Genomic DNA, 23,208 nt, shown 5'->3' on the forward strand with positions numbered 1-23,208 from the left:
TTCAGGTTTACCAAAGCATCAAAAATTCTTCCTTGGGAAACCCTTCGCCACTTCCTAGGAAAATATTTTTGCAACAGCCAAAATGTGTAATTCCTAAAAATTTGGTTATTATAGAAGATATTTGGGGTCTTGGAAGTGCTAGGGATATAGGCGAGATGATGAGGGAGTTACTGAAGTAGAAGAAAGAGAGCCAGGCTGAGGAAAGGGTCAGAGACAATTTTCCTGACTTTACACATTTTTTTTGTTTAAGTAGATTTGTTTTGAGAAGAGCACGGGGGGACAGTAGAGGATGAGATTTTATTTTCCCCTGACAATCCAGGGGAAAAACTCTGACTGCCACATCTTAACAACCCTTAAGACTAAGAAGAAAATATTCTCTCTGTTCCATCATTACAAATGTATTGCTTTAAGTAGTTCTCAAAAACTTGGTCCACAGTGAAGATGGGGAATAATTTTTAGCAGAATATGAATATAAAACGTCTATCTATGGACGGATTGAGTGGCAAGAGTGGGATAAAGTTGGGGATGTGGCTTATCTTTCCTTTCAAGAATAGACTGCACCTCTAAAAGAGAGAAAAAGCGAGAATAGAGTCTTAGGGAACTTTTATCCATGCATGTGAGAACACTAACAAAGATCATCAAGTCTATCAGTGTGTTGAAAGATGTGACTAAGTACACATTGACTTCTGGACGCAGAAAATTTCTATGTAATTACAAAGACAATCTTTATTATTAAAATGAATATTATAAGTTATAGCCATAAATAAATTCCAAGTGCAACATTTTCACAGTATCTTGGGAATAAAATCAAAATGGGACATAAAATGTAAGTTGCGCAAGAGTTCCACAGATGCACCCTCTCAGCCCAAGGCAGCTTGTTCTGTTGATCCTGGGGCAGATGGCTTCTCTTTGTGGAATTATCAGTTAATAGAATTGGCTGCTTAACTGAGTGACAATGAAAACATATAAACCATTTGAATTCAATAATAATAATAATAATAATGACAATATTTTTACATAGACATCACTACATATTCAAAGTTTTTCTTATTGGAATACTTATGCATTTTTGAATCAAAATTCAACAACTTTATATAGGAAATGTGGAATTATTTATCTTGAAGTATACGTTACTATGGTTGAGGGTGTTTTCTCTCTGCACCACAATTTCATGGAACCCAGAGAGTGATAAATGAGAAGTCTGGAGGAAAGATAAGCCATGGAATGGAGAAGCTCAGAGAAGAGGCTGCTGTCTGGATCGTAGCTGCAGCAGTACTCCTAAATTAGTAAGCTACTAGTTTAGACTTTCCCCTGAAAGTCAGGCCCAGTATAGGAAAGGAGAGTGGCAAAATAAAAAGAGGATGAGCAGACATCTGAGAAACTGATAGCCATGTTCATGGATACATTTCTTAATTTCTTAAAAGTCAGCATTCTCATTATGGCAAGCAAAGTAGGTGTTTGCTTACTATATACAATATGAAAGGCAGTGCTGTAGGACCCACTTTCTTCAAAATATCTTTCCCTCCAGTCTGTCTGCTTCAGTAGGTATTAGCCCTCCATTGAAAGTCACCACTTTGGTTTAATGTGTAGTCCTAAAGCCTGGAATTCAGATATTTCTGGGTAAATTAATATTAAGCTAACATTAGCTATTAGCACCATGGTGTGAATGAATTGATCAGGTTGCTGCCTGGGAGAGCAAGGGAATCAAGCAGAAGACAAAACATATTGATGGGATCGGGGGTGAATAAAGTAAATCAGAGCACTGAATACAAACTTAGATGAGCAGACCTGGGGAAAAAGGGTGTCCTCAGCTCAGCAGCATAAGAACACTGAATACTTGTTCTTTTTTGGAATGATGTAAATGGGCTGCCTAACAAATGGGTCCTACCCTCAACCATTCTTCTAAGAAGGTCAATCATCTCCTGAAAATATTTCCCTTCCTCTTTAAAAAATATGTAATCAAAGTGAAATCAATATGTTAGTCAAATCAAATCAATCATCTTCCAAAGTGACCTTAAGAAGTGTAATTCATGCTAATCGAGACAATAGTAAGCACAAATGGTGTAGATGAGACTCTCACATTACAAGTACCCAGTTATTTCACAATTCCACAAAATTGTTACTTGCAATCCTATTACAACACTAAATTATACTAAAAAAAGACACTTTAAAGCAAAGAGACAAGACACAGTTATAGTTACGCTATTTAAAATACAATTTAACACTTACTGAAAACTTATTTAACACATCAAAACATATACCTTACAATGAATTGTTAGAAGACACATAGATACACTTGCTAGCAGCACAAAGTCAGTTTTCTAATAGGGTATTATCTTAATAACAACATATGTGTAAAATCAACACTTGTCCAAAGAAAACTTTAGAAAACCTTCCATCAGTCTAGATATTAGAATTCATTTTGATGTCACCAGTTTTCCCCTGATGTATTAGTATCATAACTGTATGCCTGAAACAACCCCTTTCCTCTAAATATGATAACGCCTTTGATTGGGTTCTACATTCCTTCTGTGAGACATAGAAGTTATCTTCATTATATAGCACACAGATTTTAAGTAGAACTTTCTTAAAGTTACAGCTTTTTGCCAAAACATGTTTCAAAATATTATCATACTTACAACCTAAGATTTAATTATGACTAATATCCTGGGTCTGTTTCCCGCAAAACAGTACCAAACAGGTAGTAGGCAAGTCATTGGCCATTGGTTGCCCAAGGCTGACCAAATTAATCTTCTATACATTTTTCAAAAGGTAAAATAATTGCCTTCCCTAGCTGCTAAGAGCTAGACTTTGGAGGCTTTAGAATGGTATGTCTGGGGCAAAGCTAGACCAAAAAAAATCAATGTGGATTCTAGGGTCCATGTGACTGACCGCAATATGTATGCAATGATGGGGCAGAGAGACTTACTCTGGCTTGGGTAAGTAACTTGGCAGTCTAAGCTAAGTGTCCTTATATTAGAGTAAGAAATAAAATGTGATGAGAATTTTAAAAGGATTAGCCAACTTTGCTTCATCTTTTCATTCTGACCTAGGTTTAATGATTCATTAGTGCACTACTTCTTCCATAGGCTCAGAAAGTGCAGGAACCTGTCAACATTACCTCAATGTATCTCTAGAAGCATGATTAAAAACTTCCTCTACTAGGCAGGTCCATACATCTCCAGAAATGTTCTTTAGAAAAAGTGTAAGAGAGCCAGAACTGTGATTGTCACCTTTCTGCTTTCTCCTGGGCTTAGAGGCCATTTGAGTCACCTTGTGTGGACTTTGACAAACTACCTGTCCTAGGTAGATGCAACACGGCATCTTTTATAGTCACAGAGGGTTATCATAGGTAAATATGTATATTGTTCTTAGTTTAAATATGCCAGAGGCCTGAGTTCAGATTTTCATTCTGTGAACAGGTGTGACAAATAATGTTTCATGTTGACACAAAAATGAAGAAAATAGCTATTTTAGTCTTCAAACTCTGAAACGTAATCACACTTGAGAGATAAAAATGATCAAATGTTGTAAACATTTTCTTTACACAGGGTAATATATCATCCATCCCACTAAAATATAACCAAACATACGAAAATGGCATGTAAACTGTGATTACTAATATAAAAAGACAACTACATCTCCTCTGAATATAAAGACTCAGTATCTGCTGTAACAAAACTAAATGCTTATGGTGGCTCCAAGCTAATACTCTTTTTGTGCCTGAGGGTCACAGGTAAAAGTACTGACTAGAGTTGAGAGCATATGTTTGTAGGATGTCACAGAAATTTGATATTTTAAGATTTACAGACTTGATGAAAAATTACTACACGGATATGTCAACATCAATAATGGTGGATCATAATGCTCCACATAGGTCCTGCTTTGAAGAAGTGAATTCCCCACAGCAGTAAGATAGAGCAGAACTGAAAAGCTGTGGTTTTTTTTTTGCGAGTTCTTCCCCGTGGCTTGGGTATTGCAGATATGTTCTGAGGTACTTGCATTTCAGGTCATATTCAGCTTGGTTTTTCTTTTAGCATAATTCAGTTGTCACAGTGGAAGCTGTATGGTTACTCACAAAGGATTTTGCATGGAGTTGAATGCTGTCATGCAAATCTTGTCTTGAAAGCCGTCTTCGGAACTCATTAGTGGAAAAGTAGTATATGACTGGGTCAAGACACGAATTCAGACTAGCAAGACACAATGCCACAGAATGAAATATTAGAATCACCCTTCTGGCTAGGCAGCTTTTAATTTCATTGGACTTCACCAGGAAATCTAAAGGAAAACTGAAATGATAAGGTGCAAAGCAAATTAGGAATACCCCCGCACAGGTTAGAATCATCTTCAAGGCTTTCTGTTTCTCTCCAAGATCTTGGGCCATGGGATATTTATCTTGCAGTGATAAAACCGTCTTCCAGGTACAATACAGGACAATCAGAAGCGGAGTTACAAACCCAATCAACTCGCCAATGGTCATCATAACAACGGACTGGGCCAGGTTGACATTCCTGGTAGGAAGATCCACAAAGCATTTGGTCCTATTGCCAGGGGTATCATCACTGGTTCTGAGGAGTGGGAAGAGTACACATGCAAGGCAGATGATCAGCCAGCCAGCAATGCTGATGTACAGGTCATATTTCTGTTTGCAGTCATGGAAGCGAAAGGGATACATGAGAAACCAAAATCGTCGCACACTGATGCAGACCAAGAAGTAGATGCTTGCATACATGTTGACATACTTCAGGTAGAAACAGAACATGCAGAGACCAGGCCCAAATGGCCAGTCATGATTCAAGTAGTAAAAGATCCTCAGTGGCAAGGAAAGAACTTGTAGTAAGTCAGCAATGGCTAAGTTTATCATAAATATCACAGCTCGTTTTGTTTCTTTCATATAACCATAGAATACCCACAGGGCTAATATATTCCCTATGAGACCTGGCACAAGAATGACAGTGTATGTCACTGCATAAATAAAGTAACGAAAATCTGTATTGTCTCCATCTGGCCCGGTACATGTGTAATTAGCAGGCATGATTCTCTCTAGAGAAACTATCTTTGCCTAATGGTGGTTCAAAACCTAAATTCACAATCAACTGCTGTTCGTTCCAAAAGATTGCTTGCCAGTGGGTTGGAGATACCAAGTATAAAATAACCTTCCTTTTTTTACCACGTCAGCCTCAGTCTCTACATATTATTCGAGGATTTTTCAAAGAACTATCTGCATTTTTTATTTAGATTTCTCTAGAGTAACTACATGAAAGTCTAGTGTACAAGCACAGATGACAAGCTGTTACAATTTCCCTCTTGTTTATTTTAAGGCCCTCTGGGACATCATGAGAGCTGATTCTCTCCCATTTGGAAAAGGAATGTACCATATAGCAGCTCCTCAAATTCCTATATGATGATAGCCTTCTCTTTACAGGTGTCTGGCAGGCCGGTTTTCTTTTTTTGGCTCACATAGAAGAAAGGATTGCTTTAGTGCATAATGAGTCCGCCACTCTTCAGGGATGATTAACTTGGAAAGATCAGCTTTCTGGGACTTTTTCAGCTATATGTCAAAATCTAAAAAGTAGGAAACAAAGGCAGAGCTGCAAGCAAAATAAAATAAGTCAATTATTTCCTGGCCCAGCTTTGAAAAAAAAGAAAAGCCTATGTTCAGAAAAATATTCTAGTTTGAATGAAAAATTCTTATGTAAGGGAAGGGTATATGGTGCAGTTTCTACAAGGCACTTTATAATCACAGAAAAATATAGCTTGAAAGAACATGAGAAGTAATCTAGCCCCTTGTTTTATATAAATAGATATATAATTTATATAAATATAAATTAATTTATATTAGTAATATAAATCAAAATACATGAACGAATGACACTTAGGAGCTTGTTACAAATTCAAAATCTCAGGCGTCACCCTGGACCTGATGCCTCAAGATCTGTGTTTTAACAATGAACTCAGATGATTCTTCTGCGTGTTAACATTTGAGAAACTATGATTTGGATTACTGCTTTACTAACCTTACTGATTATCTGAATCATCTGGGGAAGGTTAAAAAATAAAATAAAAGCTTCTGGGTGTTTCCTCCAGAGATTCTGATTGAGTACTCGTGGGGTACAGTATGCCATTTGTATCTTTTCAAAGCTCTCCATTTGGTTTTGATATAGTGAGCCCAGCATTTGTCCTTGAACCATCATTTGATCAAAATCATTCCTATATGTCTAAAAATAAGTGGACAACCAGCTTCTCTTTAAATAATCCCATTTACTGGAGTCATTTAGTCACCTCTTAATTACCTGAGACAGCAGATGTAGCCCCAGAACAGAGAATCAAAATCCATAGAAAGTTGACTCAGTTGGGTCTATGACCCTTGTTCTGAGGTAAATAAATTTTAGCTTAGGTGACTGGATAGTTGCCTCAAGGCTACTGAAATCTAGGAGGACTTAACTAACTTTAAAGATATGTGTGGGAAGAACAAAAATGAAATGGGAATTATGAAACATCCTGCTTTGAATGATCAAATCCATGTGGTTTGAAGTGTGCTTCATTGAGCCCCCGAACAAATTATTATTGTTATTTTACTTCAATTTCATGGTAAGTGAAACAGCACATTTTGTTTACATTTTAGGTTGTGAAGCCCTGTCCAGAAACCATCCCATCACAGGTAACAAGCAACCACTTGCTCAAAATTCAACTATATATTACAGTCTGGTTAGGTGCACACTTTATTAAGCCCAGAAAAAGCAGACCTAGTGTGCTGCAAGTGACTGCAAATGATGTGAAACTGAATAGCTCTGTGCACGTATATCAGAGGAAATTGTACCATTATGACACATGAGTAATCACAAGTTCTGGACAGAAGAGAACAGAACAATTTCCTCCTAATTCTGATCAGCACACAGGCAAATCTCAGGGCTTCATTTTTATTTTTGAAAATCTTCAAAGTAATAAAATGCTTTGAAAAGTATTTGCCTCGTTAGTTCTCCTAGGAAATTCACCAGTTTTGCCCTACTGAGTATTCTATCACTTTTTAAAAAAAATCAGTTTTAAAGAGAGGTGCTCCTGGATGTCACTTCAAACCAGGCTCCCAATTTATCTTAGCTTCAACATCTACAAGTTCCCCCAGGTCAATTTCATGAAGAGAGGAAACACATATGTGTAGACAGACAATACAGTTATTGTGAACATTGCCTTTTTGCCAGGAAGTTATTTTACTTAGCTAAGTCTAAATTTCTCTGCTGAGATCTGAAAGCCATTTCCTCTTAATCAGACTGCATTCTGTGTCTCTGCTCTGAGAAGTACTCTTTTAATTACTTGGAGACAGCAAGAAGGTTGTCACTCAGCCTTACATCACCAGTCATATTGCCTTTTCTCATATATCTTAATTTGTGATCATTTCATATTCTGGAGAATAGGGAAACCAACTGGTATTGAGGACCCCACAGGCTATTCAACCTGTACGAAAATTAACAAGACCTTTAGCTACTATTCGCTTCCCTGCCCCTACCATCCATTGGGGAAAAAAAAAAAAAAAAAAAAGTTAGGCTGTGTATTCTTACACTGCTTTTACCTCTCAGGGTCTATTTTTATTCTTCCCCTTTTACTTAGGCAGGGTTTTTCAACATTTGGCACCTAGGCTAACTGGAGTGCTTATTAAAGATGTGCATTCCCAGATGGATGACTGAATCTTATTTGTCAAAGAGTAGAGCCAAAGGATCTACATTTTAACAAGCGTCACAGATAACCAAATTGGACAGCCTTAAAATCCGAGAATCTTCATTGAGTGATAAAGTGCAATACCAAAACCAGTTCAGTTATTTTGTTAAGCTACATAACCAAACTGAAGTTTTTGCGGGAATTCACTGTTTTCCTATCTTCATTGCCTGTGTTTTTGACTTTCTCTCTGCTTAAATTGCTCTATACCATCCTTACCTGTTGAAATCCTGTCTGTCCTCCAAGGCCACTATCTTAAAATGCTGCCTTCTTCATGAGACTTTTGTGATATCTTGCCTAGTTGTGATCATATCTACCTGTGAACTCCCAAAGCACTTTGTGTCAGAAATATGTCCCTTTCTTATTCATTCCACAAAATTGTGAACAGCTTGCCAGCAAAGACAGTGTTTTCATGACCATTATAATCTTTCACCTCCAAAGTGCACAGCTACTTTACATGTAGAAGAAACTCAATTAGATTCAACTAAATTTAGGTCTAAGTTTAGATCTAAACCAGAGCCTAATGTAATAAGAAAAACCCCTTAGGCCGGGCACAGTGGCTCACACCTGTAATCCCAGCACTTTGGGAGGCCGCATCTGGCGGATCACAGGATCAGGATAGAGACCATCCTGGCCAACGTGGTGAAACCCCGTCTCTACTAAAAATACAAAAATTAACTGGGTGTGGTGGCGCGTGCCTGTAATCCCAGCTACTTGGGACACTGAAGCAGGAGAATCGCTTGAACCCGGGAGGCAGAGATTTCAATGAGCTGAGATCTAGCCACTGCACTCTAGCCTGGCAACAGAGCGAGACTCATCTCAAAAAAAAAAAAAAAAAAGAAAGAAAGAAAGAAAAAGATCCCTTTAAGTCTATACATACTATGGTCTTTTGCAAACAATATTATACAGCCCCATTTTGTTGACTACTGTTTAACTTGTGATTCATAGTGGTTCGCAAACCTTGTTTATCTATACACGGTTAAAAGACTAGTGAAAATATTAAATCACTTATGATGGATACTATGAAACACTGAGCAGACAGTTTAGGATTACATGTAGCCAAATATCTGGTTGGCTATCAGTGTCTTCTGTTTTTAGTACTCCAGGTGTGTATACTCCAGCTCTTAAGAGACAAGTCACAATTTTACAAAGTTCCATTTTACACATTAAATTTCAAATATTTCCACTTAGTTGAAGTGATGAGAAGATCACAAGTTAATATGTTACAGTGGGAAAGCTGTATGTTTCCTGTTCTCCGTGCTGACAGGGCTGTGGGGATTTTCCTCCAGCTTTTCTGAATGTTCACCTTGTGTCTCAGAGAAAACATGAACATTTGGACAAGAAACAGGATTTTTAAAGGAAAGTTATGGGCTTCCAAGCTTACATAAAATAAACTAAGGTCCAAGATAATCAGATTCTTCTGGCCCCTTTCACTTTTTTGCAGTCCTCTTGCAATTTTCTCCTTGAGAGTGTGCCCTATCCACTATTCCACACAATTAATAGCCTGTGAAAAGGGAGGAGTAAACCAACCTTATGGGGTCTGGTAGAAAGACCAAGCATGGAATGGAAAATGAAACCAGTTATCAAGGTCTCACTCCAGGCTCTGGCCAGAATTGTTGGTATAGGTAGCTACCCCATATGGTGTGATTTTAAGGGACTGAAAATCCCTATTTTAAGAAGAAGGAGGGTAAACATTCTTTCCTACTTGGTTTGGGCCCAATTTCCTTTTTGCTTGAGGATAAGCCTTTTGTCCTAGAGAGTTTAGGCTGCAAATGCCAGACTCACACCTTTAAAGATGGGGCCCAGGAACTTAAACCTGGCAAGCTTTCCCTGGAAATGTCAGTGCTTCACACAAACTAAGAATTTCTGGAGCATGTACAATATATCCCAGTAGATCCCAGAGCTTTTGCATCCTTGGCCTCTGTGCTCAGTTACTATATCAGCTTTTTTTTTCTTTTTGTCTTAGTGCTTAGTTTTATTCCTCCACGTTTACTTGTTCTTTACTTATATTCGGGAGTCATTTTCTTCACAATATATTATCCAATATATTATTTTAAATTTCATTTTAAAGAACAAAAAAAAATACAGAAGTCTCTAAGCAGACATTAGGGTTTTCAGAAACTTTTAGAAATAATCCTTATTAAAATGATTTAAAATTTTAAATTTAAATATTAAAATACAAGTGACAAAAACGAATTGTTGGCCTCTCAGTAATTACTCTATAAAGTGCACACGGAGCTTTCAGAAAATACACACAAAAATATGCCCATGAAACATTTTGTGTATCAATAACTACACAATTAATTTAAAATATGGGTATCTCATTCTTACATTTTAAATGACAGACACTAGATTCTGTCCTTAGATTAAGTTTTGAGGAAGGTATGGATGAGAGGTGCAAAACATTGACCACTATTATTACAGATGATTGAAAATAAGCCTCCCTTAGTGGCACAGTTTTATCTTTTGCTAGACTTGTATTAATTTTCTGGATCTTGGTAGCATGTTTCCTCTGCTACTCCTACTAAACAGGATTATGGTTCGTTGTTTCTCAATTTTCTACCATTTTTCCTATACTTTTGATTGAAAAATCAAAAAATTGATTTTTCCTATCATCAATTAGGCAAGACTTTGGAAGAATTCACTTTATCCCTCAATTCAGAAAATAAGCCTCCTTTGTCATTGAGCAGTAACGACATGCAAGGAACCAGTATTGTGGGCCTATATTTCTCCTTCCCGTGTCATAATCCTCCTGATTAGTAGAAACAAACCAAACATTTTGGCAACTTGTGACTCTCAGAACTATCCTTCTGATTAGTAACACTGGAGTGTCATTAAAAATAAAGATGTCTGGAGTCTTTAAGTAATCTTCCACCAGTGATGACAACTCTATGTCTGGCACAAGCCACCTGGCTTTGGTGGAAGCAGAAGGTGACACATAATTTCTAATGCATCTCCTACATGGTCTTTTTCTTTTGTAAACTACTACAGTTGAGAACAGAGCTATAATTGTAAAATGTTAGAGTAGTAGGAGGTACCCTGGAACTATCTCCAAAGGAAGGTATAGGGGTGTGGTGGGGGCGGGGAGAGATTCCTAGATTAACCTTAAAGACTTGTGGTAAATCTATTGTACCCATAATCCAAGTGCCCAGGTAATAACATATTCATTTGGAGCTCACTCTACTACAAGTCTATAATAAGGATGCTCCAAGTATGAAATATCAAAATCAAATAATAATGTAGGTCCTCATTAGAACTGTTGTCACATTTTTCTCAGATAGCATCATATATATTGATTGGAAGGGAGTGGTGAAAACCATTCATATGGGACTATTTCATATGACTCCCTCTGTTCTTCCCACAATAATCTTTTAGGTACTAGATTCACAAAGGCCCACACATTTTGCTCTCCTGTACGAGATGTATAAAGTGTCCTAAATGATAGCAGACTTCATCCCAAGTCTTGCCTGAGATCATGTGGGGCCCTAGAGCTTAATGTATGGACAATATTTGAATGGAATGGTATATATTTGTGTCCGCTGCACAATATTCTGTTACTAAATAAATTTTCAGTAATTTACATTATTTGCAATATTTGGTTCATTTTTGGAGACTCCTTATTTCATAGGATAAAAAGTAATACAATTTGATGTTGGGATCTAATGAAGGAGGACTGGCAGGTCAATGTTGTCTGCTTTTGTTTTTTGGCTTTAAAAACAGAAATATATTATCTCTTCTTTTCTTGTAGTCTACAGTTTTAGTTAAAAAGTATCTAGGAAACTTGAGAAAAATCCCTTCTTCCCAATCTTTCCAGATGTTCTTGCAGAAAGACAATGGACCTCCATTCTGGATTAACTCAAAGGACACAGTGTTGTCTCCTACCTAAAAGTAATAGACTAGTAAATATCCTGCTGGCAAAAGTAAACTTTCTGTACCTTTTTAGCATAATATCAGTAACACTCAGCAGTATTTCAGAAGGCAAAAACAAATTCACGTTTTCTCTTTTTATAAAATTTTGACAAGAGCAATCGCCCTACTTACTTTTTAATACGTTAAATAGCAAGATTTTCTTATTTTAGACTGACATATTTCTGCAATTGCCTTTATCAGATACAGGTTGAACTATCTTATTAAGTTGTGTAAAATCTTTCAAGTGTCCACACTACAATGGCCTAAAAAATCTAACATTCTAAGCCTTGTTCTGCCTTATAGCCTGATTTATTATTACACCTTTTCAAATGCCCTAGGCTTCCACCATGCCACACTGTTCTAGCATACAGCATGTACCTCAATGTCTCTGTCTGACTGTATGACTTTAACTTGAACATCCTTATTTTCCAGCTTCCCAGCAACACTTTATCACCTTGATGGGTGGGAAAATTTTGATTATCTAATAGGAGATATTTTGATTATCTAATTTCTTCCTATAAATCTTCCTTGAATCATTTACATTGGAATTGGCCCTTCTTCCTTTAAATTCCCATAGCATCTTGCATGTACCTGTGCCATAGCCTGATATGGTTCAATCTCTTTAATGATGTAGATAGTTGTCTACACAACCACTAGATTGTAACCTCTTTGAGAGTAGGAACACTGTCCTATTAATTTATGCATTCCTTGTAACAATTAGAATAGTTCTTTACTAAATGCCCATTAGTAGATCCTTAAGAAACACCTGTTAAACAGATACTACATCTGCATGTTTACAGAATCATTATTTTAAATTGTCCAGTTCTGTCTCATCTTCACAGTAGAGCACTTAAAGGCCATTCAAGTTATAAAATCTAAAGGCATATTTAGTAATTGTTAGCTATTGTTTTATTTAATGATATTGGCCACTGAAAAACATTTACATTTGAAAATCCCAAAGTCATTTTTTTAAAAACTTTTTTTTAAACTGATAATTGCATTCAGATTTTTTTTCTTTACACGCTTGTCTCTCCTCTCCTCTCAAGCTTATCTGCCGGGAAATTTGCTCTTCCTTACTGGTCACCTGCCAATGGATAAAAATAACTGCTTTGAACACTGCCCATTGAACTGATTAGGATTTCCTGCATGGTTTCCCCCAAATAATCACAATGTGTTCATTTAAGTGTTTGTGAAGCAAACTGAAATAACTTTAGTAACAAGCAAAATAAACCACCTCCTTTGCAGCAACAATGACCCCTCTAGCTTCACGTCCATTTAACCTTTAAAAAAATCTTCCAGCTAGAAAATTGCCATCTTTATCTGCAATCCATGAGCTAAGGCAGAGTACACAACTCAAAACACAGTTATTGCCTCATTTAAAAATCTCAACTCTTGTGGAGATACATTTATGCAGCCACATCGGATTGCAATCAAAGAAAGTAAAAACGAAAGCAAGTCAGTTAAAAAAAAAAAAAAAAAAAAAAAAAAAAAAGCATCACCTCCTCTACACACACATGCACCAAAATGGAGTAGACCACACTTCTTTGTGGCAATGTAGTGCTATTTTTATTTTCCCTGTCATAGCTTGCTGCCTTCATATGGCAGGAAATGACACATCCCTGCCTACCATAGCTAAAGGACTTGGCAAGTACCCCCAAAAAAAGTTGAACAGACACTGGCCTCCAAAATCTGCAGTTTAGAAAAAATAATATTTTTAAAATTAAATGTACCTGCTGGTTTGCTCCCTTTTATTTGTGCCACGGGCTAATTGTTTATCCCCTACATCATTATCCACTCAGAGAATAAGGCTAGATTCCTGAACACCAGTGGCCCTATGGAATTAATTTGGGCTAGGGTGACTTTATATGTAAGTTAAGCATTGGCTTGCTATTTACTTATATCTAACTTCCTTCCCTTAAATATATGGTGTGAAAATCTAAACAGAGAAAGTATTTCTAAACCATAACTTAGGACCATAAATAAAATAATTGTTAATGATGTTATTTGCAATATTTGGTTGCTTTTTAATGATTTTCTTTCATTAGAGTGAAAACTAAGCAACTAGCCAATTATTGAAATTGATTTAAATCAAGTTCAATGTATTTTTTGCCTGTTTCTTTTGTAAAATTTAAACAAGTTTTAGGGGAATGATGTTTACCTCTAAGCTATGGCAAAGAGCCTGAGTTCAGATGTCCCTTTGGCGTACCTAACAACATGAGTATTTGTCAGGTGCAAAGAGATTAGAAACATAACTCTTACGTTCAGAAACCCAATTGTTTGTTTCAGTGATTGTATCAGTAACAGTTTAATTACAAATATGCACTTTCTGGTTATTTTTATTTTAAAATAACCATCAAGTGGTTATATACTTTCATCATTTGTTCTGTGATAGGCCTCTAGTCTACTTACCTACTTAGCTATCTATCTGTCATTTAGACAAGCTTTTCCAGATAGGATCAAGGAAGGTTAAAACAAATAGCTAGCAATCTTAAGTGGAAATTTATCTAAAACTGGGACACTTCTATTTCCCTGCCCTTCCCAACATTAGGAACATCACTGATAACATCAATAGCTCAATGTTTCAACTCTGAAGTATTCTTTAATTCCTCCCTTCTCTCTTCAATGCCTTCTATTTAGACTTCTACTGAGTTTGTCTGACCTTCTCCGTAATATTAGTCTGATTTAACTTGTGCTTTGCCTATTTTCTTGCTCTACTTACCTGAATTATTTAACTCTCAAAACCTCTGTAGGTATGCTATCATCACATTCTATATACCACACCAAGGTATACATCTTCATGAAATCTCTTTTGCCTGAGAGGATGAGTAGTAATCTTCATTTGGAACCTCTAAATCTGAGAAAAGTTACCCAAGAAACACATCCTACACACCACACACAGTTAGTACTTTCTATACTTCATAAGTGAGTTCAAACTTTTAGGACATGGGATTCCCCACAGTGATAATGTTTTCTTTAAATAATAAATTTTTAAAAAATCAGGAATCCAAATGAGTTTGTCTCTCCAAACCTGTCACTGTGAAGGTCTATATGCGTATTTCAATTTTTGGAATTCTCTTTTAGAATTACACTCAGAACATGCATCATATTCTTTAGAATAATTTTACTGGTGACAAATCTTTGATTTTTAAGGGTAGGTAAATTATTGGGAAACAATCAAAAGCCATTAATAGCCAGTCTGAACAGTGAAGTTAGAGATCAAGTAGAAAAAAATGTCATTTTTATTCAAAAGCATGATATGACGACATTGTTTAAAGACTCATTTTTTCTTGATTAGATCAAACTAATTCCAAAGACAATTTCAAAGAGTATGAGAATATTTGGTGAAATACAGCATCATTAAGATAAGCATACAGCCTTGTGAAGTCACCTTCAAAATGGTGACATTTATTTGAAAGTACAAGTTGTGGTCTTTACTTAAATTAGTCATAGACTGAGAATGAGAAGTCTTGAATTCTTATTCTACCTCTGCAATTGAATGCCTGTGTGACACTGAGAGAGTAACTTAATTTCTGTGGGTCCCCATTTCTTCTCTAAAATAAGCATGTTAAACCGACAACTTTTAAAGGGAATTTTAGCTCTAATATTTTGTCATTTTACTTCTGGGTTTTAAATAGCCTTGGTTCTCCATGCCATATACATTTATTCATATGTATGGGTATATAATATTATATAATATCCAAATATTTGATAAATAATAAGGCATGATTTACAGTAGGCAAGAAGAGCATGGACTCTGGAGCCAGTCTTACTGGATTCAAACCTTGTCTCTGCCACTTCTTAGTTGTGAGGCTTTGGGCAGGTTATTTAAATATTTCTGTGCCTCAGTTGCCTCATCTGTTAAGTGAGATGATAATAGTACCTACCTCTATGAATATTTAATGAGTTAATATTTATAAAGCTCTATAGTAAGTATTATATAAATATATAAAGTAAACAAATTCTTAGCATTTTATGCAGTGGAAGATAACTGTGTGCATACACAAATGTTGTGGCCAAAGGTTGAATGCTATCTAAGGTATCTAGGAAAAAAAATTTAATAAATTTTCATGAATATCTTTATACATCTATGAATAAATGTTTTGCTGTTTTGGTTTGTTTTGTTTTTTGTTTGGTAGTAGTAGTGGTTGGGTCTCTCTCTTTTACTCTCTCTTTCTGTAACTAGACTTCATACCTTGATTAGGGATTTTCATGTCTATTAATAAATGGAAATGCACTTGAATTTCCCCCAGTTAATTTGAATTTTGTATCATAACAGGATTGCAAAGATGAACCGGCAATTTCTCCTGTTAATACCTCCAACAGAGGTATAGTACTTCATTTTAGCCAATAGATTATTACTTTTTCCTATGTTTAATCTTTAAACATTTTTCTGGGTACATAGTAGGCATACATATTTGTGGGATACATGAGATATTTTGATACAGGTATGCAATATGAAATAAGCACATCATGGAGAATGGAGTTTTCATCCCCTTGAGCACTTATTCTTGGAGTTACAAACAATCTAGTTGCAGTCTTTACATTACTTTATAATGTACAATTGATCATAGTCACCCTGCTGTGCTATCAAATAGTAGGTCTTATTCACCCTAACTTTTTTTTTTTTTGTACTCATTAACTTTTAACAATAGAAATATGCCACTGTCGGCTGGGAGCAGTGGCTCACGCCTGTAATCTCAGCACTTGGGGAGTCTGAGGTGGGCGGATCACGAGGTCAAGAGATCGAGACCATCCTGGCCAACATGGTGAAACCCCATCTCTACTTAAAATACAAAAATTAGCTGGGCGTGGTGGCACATGCCTGTAGTCCCAGCTACTCAGGAAGCTGAGGCAGGAGAATCGTTTGAATCCAGGAGGTGGAGGTTGCAGTGAGCCGAGATTGTGCCACTGCACTCCAGCCTGGCCAGCCTGGCGACAGAGCAAGACTCTGTCTCAGAAAAAAAAAAAAAAGAAACGAAATATGTCACTCTCTGTGTAGGCTACCCTACCTAACATGAATCACTAATATATTAATATATGAATGTTACAAACAATATGCTTCAGACAGGTGCCTACTTTTTTATCCCTGTCTCACTGAGCTTTCAACTGTACTCATCCTGATTACATCAGGGGAAAGGGCTCAATTGGTCTTGAACAGAGGTTCATTTCCCTTTCATGAGAAAGTCTCACTAGAAAGAAGTAATGGGGTGGCCTAAACGAAAAAACAAAAAAAAGAAAAAAAAAAAAGAAAAGGAAAAAAATGGGGCCGCTTTAATTTGGCTTCCAGATACCCATAAACCCATATATTAGTTTGGTGCAAAAGTAATTGCGATTTTTGCCGTTACCTGTATTAACTGCAAAAACCACAATTATTTTTATATCAAACTAATATTAAATACTTGTATAAATCATGAAGGAGATATGTGCACTACAGGAGTTTTATTAGCTGTTAGAACTCTTACCTCCTGGTTTGAACTATAACATAATGCTACAATGATTGGGGTGTTTTTTCCCCCATGTTTAGGTGAACTGTACAGTCATTTGTTCATGATTTTTCAAACTAGGCTCAAGCATTAGACATGTTCCTTTACAATGATTAGATATAAAGGTTTGTGCTTGGGCAATACACTTCTTCTAAAAAGAGATTCCAGACAAAGAACTAAAAAGCAAACAGCATAAACACTTGCTGCTCTGAAATCTGCATCTTCCAAATCTGCCCCTAACATAATACTTACCAATCAATGAATAGAAATTTGCCAAACATTCAAGTGATTCACCTATGGCTACTGTAATTTTTCTTGTCCACAAACAGCATCAGCTTTCTCAACATACACACATATTATAATATTGTATGCATGTAGAGTGGCCAGTGTGTGCTGAGTGAGATTATATTATATAAGTTTAACATTGAAAGCATGTATTTAATCTGTGCATAGACTTACTTTCAAAATGGGAATAAACACTGTGTACCCTAGTTTCCCAAATCACCTTTTGAAGCTAAAAAGTAGGTCAAACAGCCCATAAAAATCAGCGCCAGGACTAGTGTTAGATGAGTGAGGCACTTTCCTTGGACACAAAATTTAAGGGGTTGAAAAACAACTCAGTAATGAAGAGAAATAGTATTTCAATGCAGTATTTTTTAAATTGAAATGGATAGAAATATTCACAGTAAACAAAATGTCAAGATAGTAAATAAAGACAGGATCAGTATGACTGAGTATTTTTTCTTTGTCTCAGGCAAAAAAGACTCAGCAGAGCACTATTGAAAAGAATGCCACATTTTATCAAATACTTCAGAAACTACAGCTTTTCATGTTCTGTAAGAGTGTACATCTTGATTGCTAGAACCAGGATATTGCCTGGTAATGGTAATCTATCAAGTAGACCAGCAAATGTGCAACATGTGGCTAGCAAAGGCTCTAATTATCTGTCCAGGACCCACAGGGTAAAACAGTATTATTTTAGGAAAGATGCCGAAATAGAAGTCAAGATCATATTTGACTACCTGCTGTTTCCTTCGGTGCTGATGGAACTTCTTAATCAGAGCAATAGGGTCTCCTGACGAAGCATTGGAGAATCTGGCTCGATTAATTCATTCATGCCTTAAAAGACATAGAAAAGCAATCGTCAGGTGCAGCATGGAGAAGACGCTCAGAGAGGGCTGGGAAATTTCAGCAAGTGGATGCTAAGATCTCAAAAATCAATTACCACAGGAAAAGGAGAGTATATTGAGTTACACTTAGTCATTAGTGGTAGTGAAGTAGAGTGAGTGAGAATCCCTTTAGCAGTTGGCATCTCTTTTTGACATGGCAGCTTTTGGAAAGAGTGAGCGAAGGTAGGAATGTCGGTGGAAGGGTTCATGTGTCACTTCCTGGTCACAAGGAGCCCTTAACTATGGTGAACTATGTTAGAAAAATCACACAGCCTCTTGTTAAACTCATAATAAAGTTGAAGTGTAAAAGCTGTCTTTTTCTCAGTTAGTGATCTTTTCTAAATAGTTGGCATGACCACAACTGTTTCATTGATTATTAAGTACATGTGGAGGGAGATCCAGCTGGCCAGTGGTTGTCAGCACAGCTGATGCTAGGAGACAAATTAATTTCTACACAAAGCTGTCTTACATGTACCCTTAAAATGCTTGTAGATAGTTTCTTGTGTACAGTGATTTAGGGACACCAAAAACCATACCCCAGCTTCCTCTGCTCTGCTTTACCTAATGATCACTTGCTGAAGCTTGTCATCTTGCCAGAAATGTCCCATTATAGATTCAATCCTTTAAGAAACTATGTGTCCAGAAATCTACTGATAAAGTGAAAATACTACAAGAAGGGATTATGTATTAGACTATTAACTGTAATCAATCAGCTAAGCTAGATTTTCCTTTAGAAAGTGGAAGAAATGAAATACAAAGAATACATTTTACTTGGTAGAATGAATTAAAGGAACATAGAGTGGGACAGTTTTAGGTGGGTGACATAGTAGGATTACTTGAGATGCCAGATCATAAGGGTTAGCAAAGGATCTTGCAAAGGGAAGGAGAAGAAGAAGGCAGGAAAGACAGAGGGAAGGCATCCAATGCAATATTTTCCACCTACACAAATTTGCTTCAAGTTAATCCTTTTAACACGATGATTTTTATTTAGAATGATAACTTTTGAAGGAATCCTTTGAAAGAGACTTGCGTTCTAATGCCAGCTTCATTTGAGTAATCTTCAACCAGTCGTTCTGTTTTTCTCTCTCTCTCTTTCTGTTTCTTCCTCATGTAAAATGAACAAAATAATAATGCCTACTCCTGGGGAACATTGTTAAGATTACAAGAGATATCATAAGTAAAAACCAATAAGTCCGGGTTTGGCACATAACAAGTGCTCAATAAATACTACGTATCCTTTTCTTCTTTCCTCTAGCACCTAGTAAGTAGAGTACTAGACACATTAAAACTTTAATAAATCTTTTTTAATAGAGGAGGAAAAAATAGTGATCAGGATTTAACACACAGTAAAGTTAATTTTAAATTATTTTTGTCTTTGAGAGAGGGTAACAGAGTGGGAGAAACAGACCAAGTAGAAGATGGGAAACCAAAAGGCAGGTCCAGAGGCCCAAGAATCCAAAGCAGCTTATCATGGGGACTAGGAAAGAAAACCTAGGCCGTAAGTTAAAGTGACAAAGTTATATTCCTTGCTGATAGTTTGTTGTTTGTGAAGACAGAACCAGAACAGCTCAAGCACCACTTTAGTGTGTCAGATATTTGAGATCAAACTAGAGTAATAGTCTGCAGGGACAGAGTTTAGTGACTGAGCAGGATCATAGATTAATCATAAACACCAGACAAACGTAGCTGGCTAGAAGCAGATTTTATTGAAATAGTGAATATTCTTAGGTACTTTTTAATTTTTAATCATTTGATTTGTTATACTTTATGAACAGGAGTCAGTTAAGATATCAAAGAATGGATTTTGTTTTAGAGAGTCACTTCATTATTTTTTTTTCCAGGATAGCCATATACTTTAAAACTAATCTGCTTTACTTGCAAGCTTTTACAAATCCCAAGATAGGTGATTTAGGCTGAGAGAAACAGGGTGTATGGAAAAGAGCACTAATCAGAGACATATGACACCTACCTTTTAGTCTTGATCTTATCACTAATTAGTGGTATGACCTTGGGAATGTCCCTTCTATCTCTTGATCTCGGTATTTCATCTGTGGAATGAGGGAGCTACTAGATTATCCCTAAGGTTACTTTGCACTTTTATAGTCTAAGTCTAGTAGAAAGATTGATTAGACAGATGGACCCAATTCTTGATAAATATTGGGGAAGATGCAAAGAAACCCTGTGTTCTTCCTCCCCAGTGCATTATCCTTCAAGCCTGACTGAATCATCACACCACAACTTTAACTGCCTGGGCTCTATATCCAATCCAAGACCCATAGTCGTAAGCAGGCTTTTCTAGTTGGCACAGATTTGTTCCTCTCACGGACTACTTCCCATCAAAATATCCCTTATAGCCAGTGTTTCTACTTTTATGCTTAAAACTATTGAGATGTGATAAGTGGATTTAAGCTAATACATTAATGAGACAGAACTAGAAAATAGTATCTAGGACATTCACAGGGAGTGTGTAGGAATTTTCCTAGCAGCCTTTCTTAAATAAAAACATAGGTACCATTGCAGTTCTAGACCAAATGGAGCACAGTAGCATGAAAGGAGAGTAGGGGAGAGGTTATAGTCAGCTTGAATCCCTCATATCATACACTGGAGCCTTTTCAACAGCCTATATATGGAGTAATTAAACAAGTTCAGTCAGTGCATATTTAATGAGCACCTTGGGTAGCATGTCGTATCCATTGATAAGTTCAATGGTGATGTAGATAACGATTAATGAGCCTTATAATATTTTCTCATTTTCTGGAAGAACTGATTCAACATTTTAAATAAAAATTAGACTTTATTAATCTTGATTAAACCTTCACTAATTTTGTATTAAGTTCTATGAATGCTCTGCTTTATACAAACAAGGCAGCTGAGGCCCAAAGAAAGTAAAACTCATCCTGAGTTATATAACAACTTAATGGCACAATCAGAACTAGAACCTAAGTTATAATTCAAAAGGCTTTTGTTCATTTCCTCACATCACACTTCCTCCCTACTACACATTCTATACTGTGTGTGGCTATTTCTCTTTCCTTCATATGGTCAGACTATCTAAATGTAACCTTTATGTTGTTAAAGACTGTCAATTTTTTACGTCAAATACCAGTGTACAAATCACCAGCAACAAGTGTCCCTTTGTTTTTTTTCTACAATGGTATAGAAACCAATATTCTTAACTATGCAGAAGAAACCACAACCTATTCCTGTCCGTTCCCCATCTCTCTCTCTCTAATTCTACCTTACCCCATGCAGAAACAAAGATATTCTCTTTACATTGAGTTCATTCATTTCTGTTGGCATTCAAGACTGGAAGAAAGTGACTAAAATAAGACAAATGTTATTTTTACTCTTTGGCCCATTTCCTGCTGCTGCAGTTTGCTAAACTATCAAGCTAGGACAAAATAATGGAGTGATGAGATGAACAATACCTTGCTGTAAATCAAGTAATCATGCTATATATCGCAGAAGATAACAAGAAATGAGACATGGCCCCCACCCTGGAAAATCTGGCAGAAGTGACACAACAGAAAAAAAGAGAGATGTGTAAAATCAATTGCTAGATTGGGCAGGTCAAATGTTAAGCTTGTAGAAAGCTGCCATATATTTAGAGTAGAAACATACAACATACCTTAAAGTGGTTGGACTATTCCATACAGCATTTCTAAAAACAGCAATTCACTCATCCATAAAAGTTATGCCTCTATTTCTCATTTATTCAGCTGCAAGCCTTAGAACTATTTTGCTCCTCATAAGCACTTCAATCTGCAAGCTTAACCAGGCATAATGCTGACATGTGCAAAGGGAAATTTGTCAGGTGAAAGGCAAGTACAACTCAATGTTCCTAGAGTGATTTCAATCCATTAGCACAAGGTATTTTGCAAATTGCACAGAGGAGCTCTGGCAAAAGAAATACAAAGTCCCTGTTCAGTATCTACATGGTGATCCATACCCTTAAGAGAGAAGTGTCCTCAATTATACCATTTTCTCAGATAGAGAAACTGAAAAATGAGGGAGCTTAGTGCCTTGTTCAGGATATACCTCTAATCAGTCCCAAAGGAGCATGAGTTCAAGCTTGTGATTGGTGCCTGCTGAAAGCATAATTTAGAAGAGAGTTTAGAAATTGATGTCCCAAGGTTCTTCCTCTATTTCCTCTTGGATAGGGAGCACAGACAGAGGAGGCGAGTGTGTAGAAAGCAAGAGAATATGTTGGGAAATAATTAGCATTATCAGGAGACAGACAAGCCTAAAACTTTGTTATTGTGTTTTTGTTCTTTTAACTCAAGATTTGATAACTCACTGGATCAGATGGTTACCACACTGAGCTCCTAAACTTAAGTATGCGATTAGATTCCAGTTAATTCTCTCTGTAACACAGACACAGAGTATGCTCTGAAACAAGAACAGGTGTCGTATAACTCCAAGTCCTTGATCGTAAGGAAAAAGCTTACTCACAAATATAAAAATAGTTCTCTCCTCTTTCTGATGGTTGATGTGTAAACTTGATTTGCATATGAAGGATCCCATGTTTTCCCCCAAATTCGAATTCCTTATAGCCAATATAGAATGCACTAGGAAGCCAGCAAACAAGTAAACACATAAATTAATCTATTGCTGCAGAACTGTTTAGGAGAGCCTCTGTGTACAATTTTTTGAGCCCTTTCCTTTTGTTGATACTAACTTGCATCTAAAACCACACATTGTGTTCTAATTTCTAACACAGGCTTATATCTGGAGTTTAGAACCTTTGCTCTTAAACCTTAGCATGCCATAAATTAGATTACACAGAATAAAGCAAAAATTCTAATATGATTTTCTTTTTCCATTATGTCAGCTTAAGTGTAGATGAATGGTGATTCTGTTTAAGGCAAAAAGTTCCATGAAGTCACACACCTTCTTCCTAAATCTCTTTTGTATAATCAGAATTAATTTGTGTTAGC

The 23,208-nt window shown here is 36.4% G+C and overlaps 1 protein-coding gene across 3 annotated transcripts in view; it reads right to left on the minus strand.

Moving 5' to 3' along the window:
- Window positions 1-700: 700 nt before the first annotated feature.
- The window catches only part of GPR174 (G protein-coupled receptor 174), a 29,786-nt gene continuing 7,278 nt past the window's right edge, over window positions 701-23,208 (minus strand). Inside the window, exons 2-4 of one of the 3 annotated variants that reach the window (XM_021932900.2) lie at window positions 19,215-19,372; window positions 18,125-18,221; window positions 701-5,591 (exon numbers count right to left, since the gene is read on the minus strand). In XM_021932900.2, the coding sequence (XP_021788592.1) occupies window positions 4,034-5,035 (1,002 nt within the window). In that variant the 5' untranslated portion in view covers window positions 5,036-5,591; window positions 18,125-18,221; window positions 19,215-19,372 and the 3' untranslated portion in view covers window positions 701-4,033. Of the gene's footprint in view, window positions 5,592-18,124; window positions 18,222-19,214; window positions 19,377-23,208 lie in introns of all 3 variants that reach the window. The other 2 variants (XM_021932901.2, XM_003917925.4) reach the window with 2 other exon arrangements.

This window comes from Papio anubis, chromosome X (assembly GCF_008728515.1).
Source record: "Papio anubis isolate 15944 chromosome X, Panubis1.0, whole genome shotgun sequence".
In the NCBI taxonomy this organism is placed as follows: domain Eukaryota; kingdom Metazoa; phylum Chordata; class Mammalia; order Primates; family Cercopithecidae; genus Papio; species Papio anubis.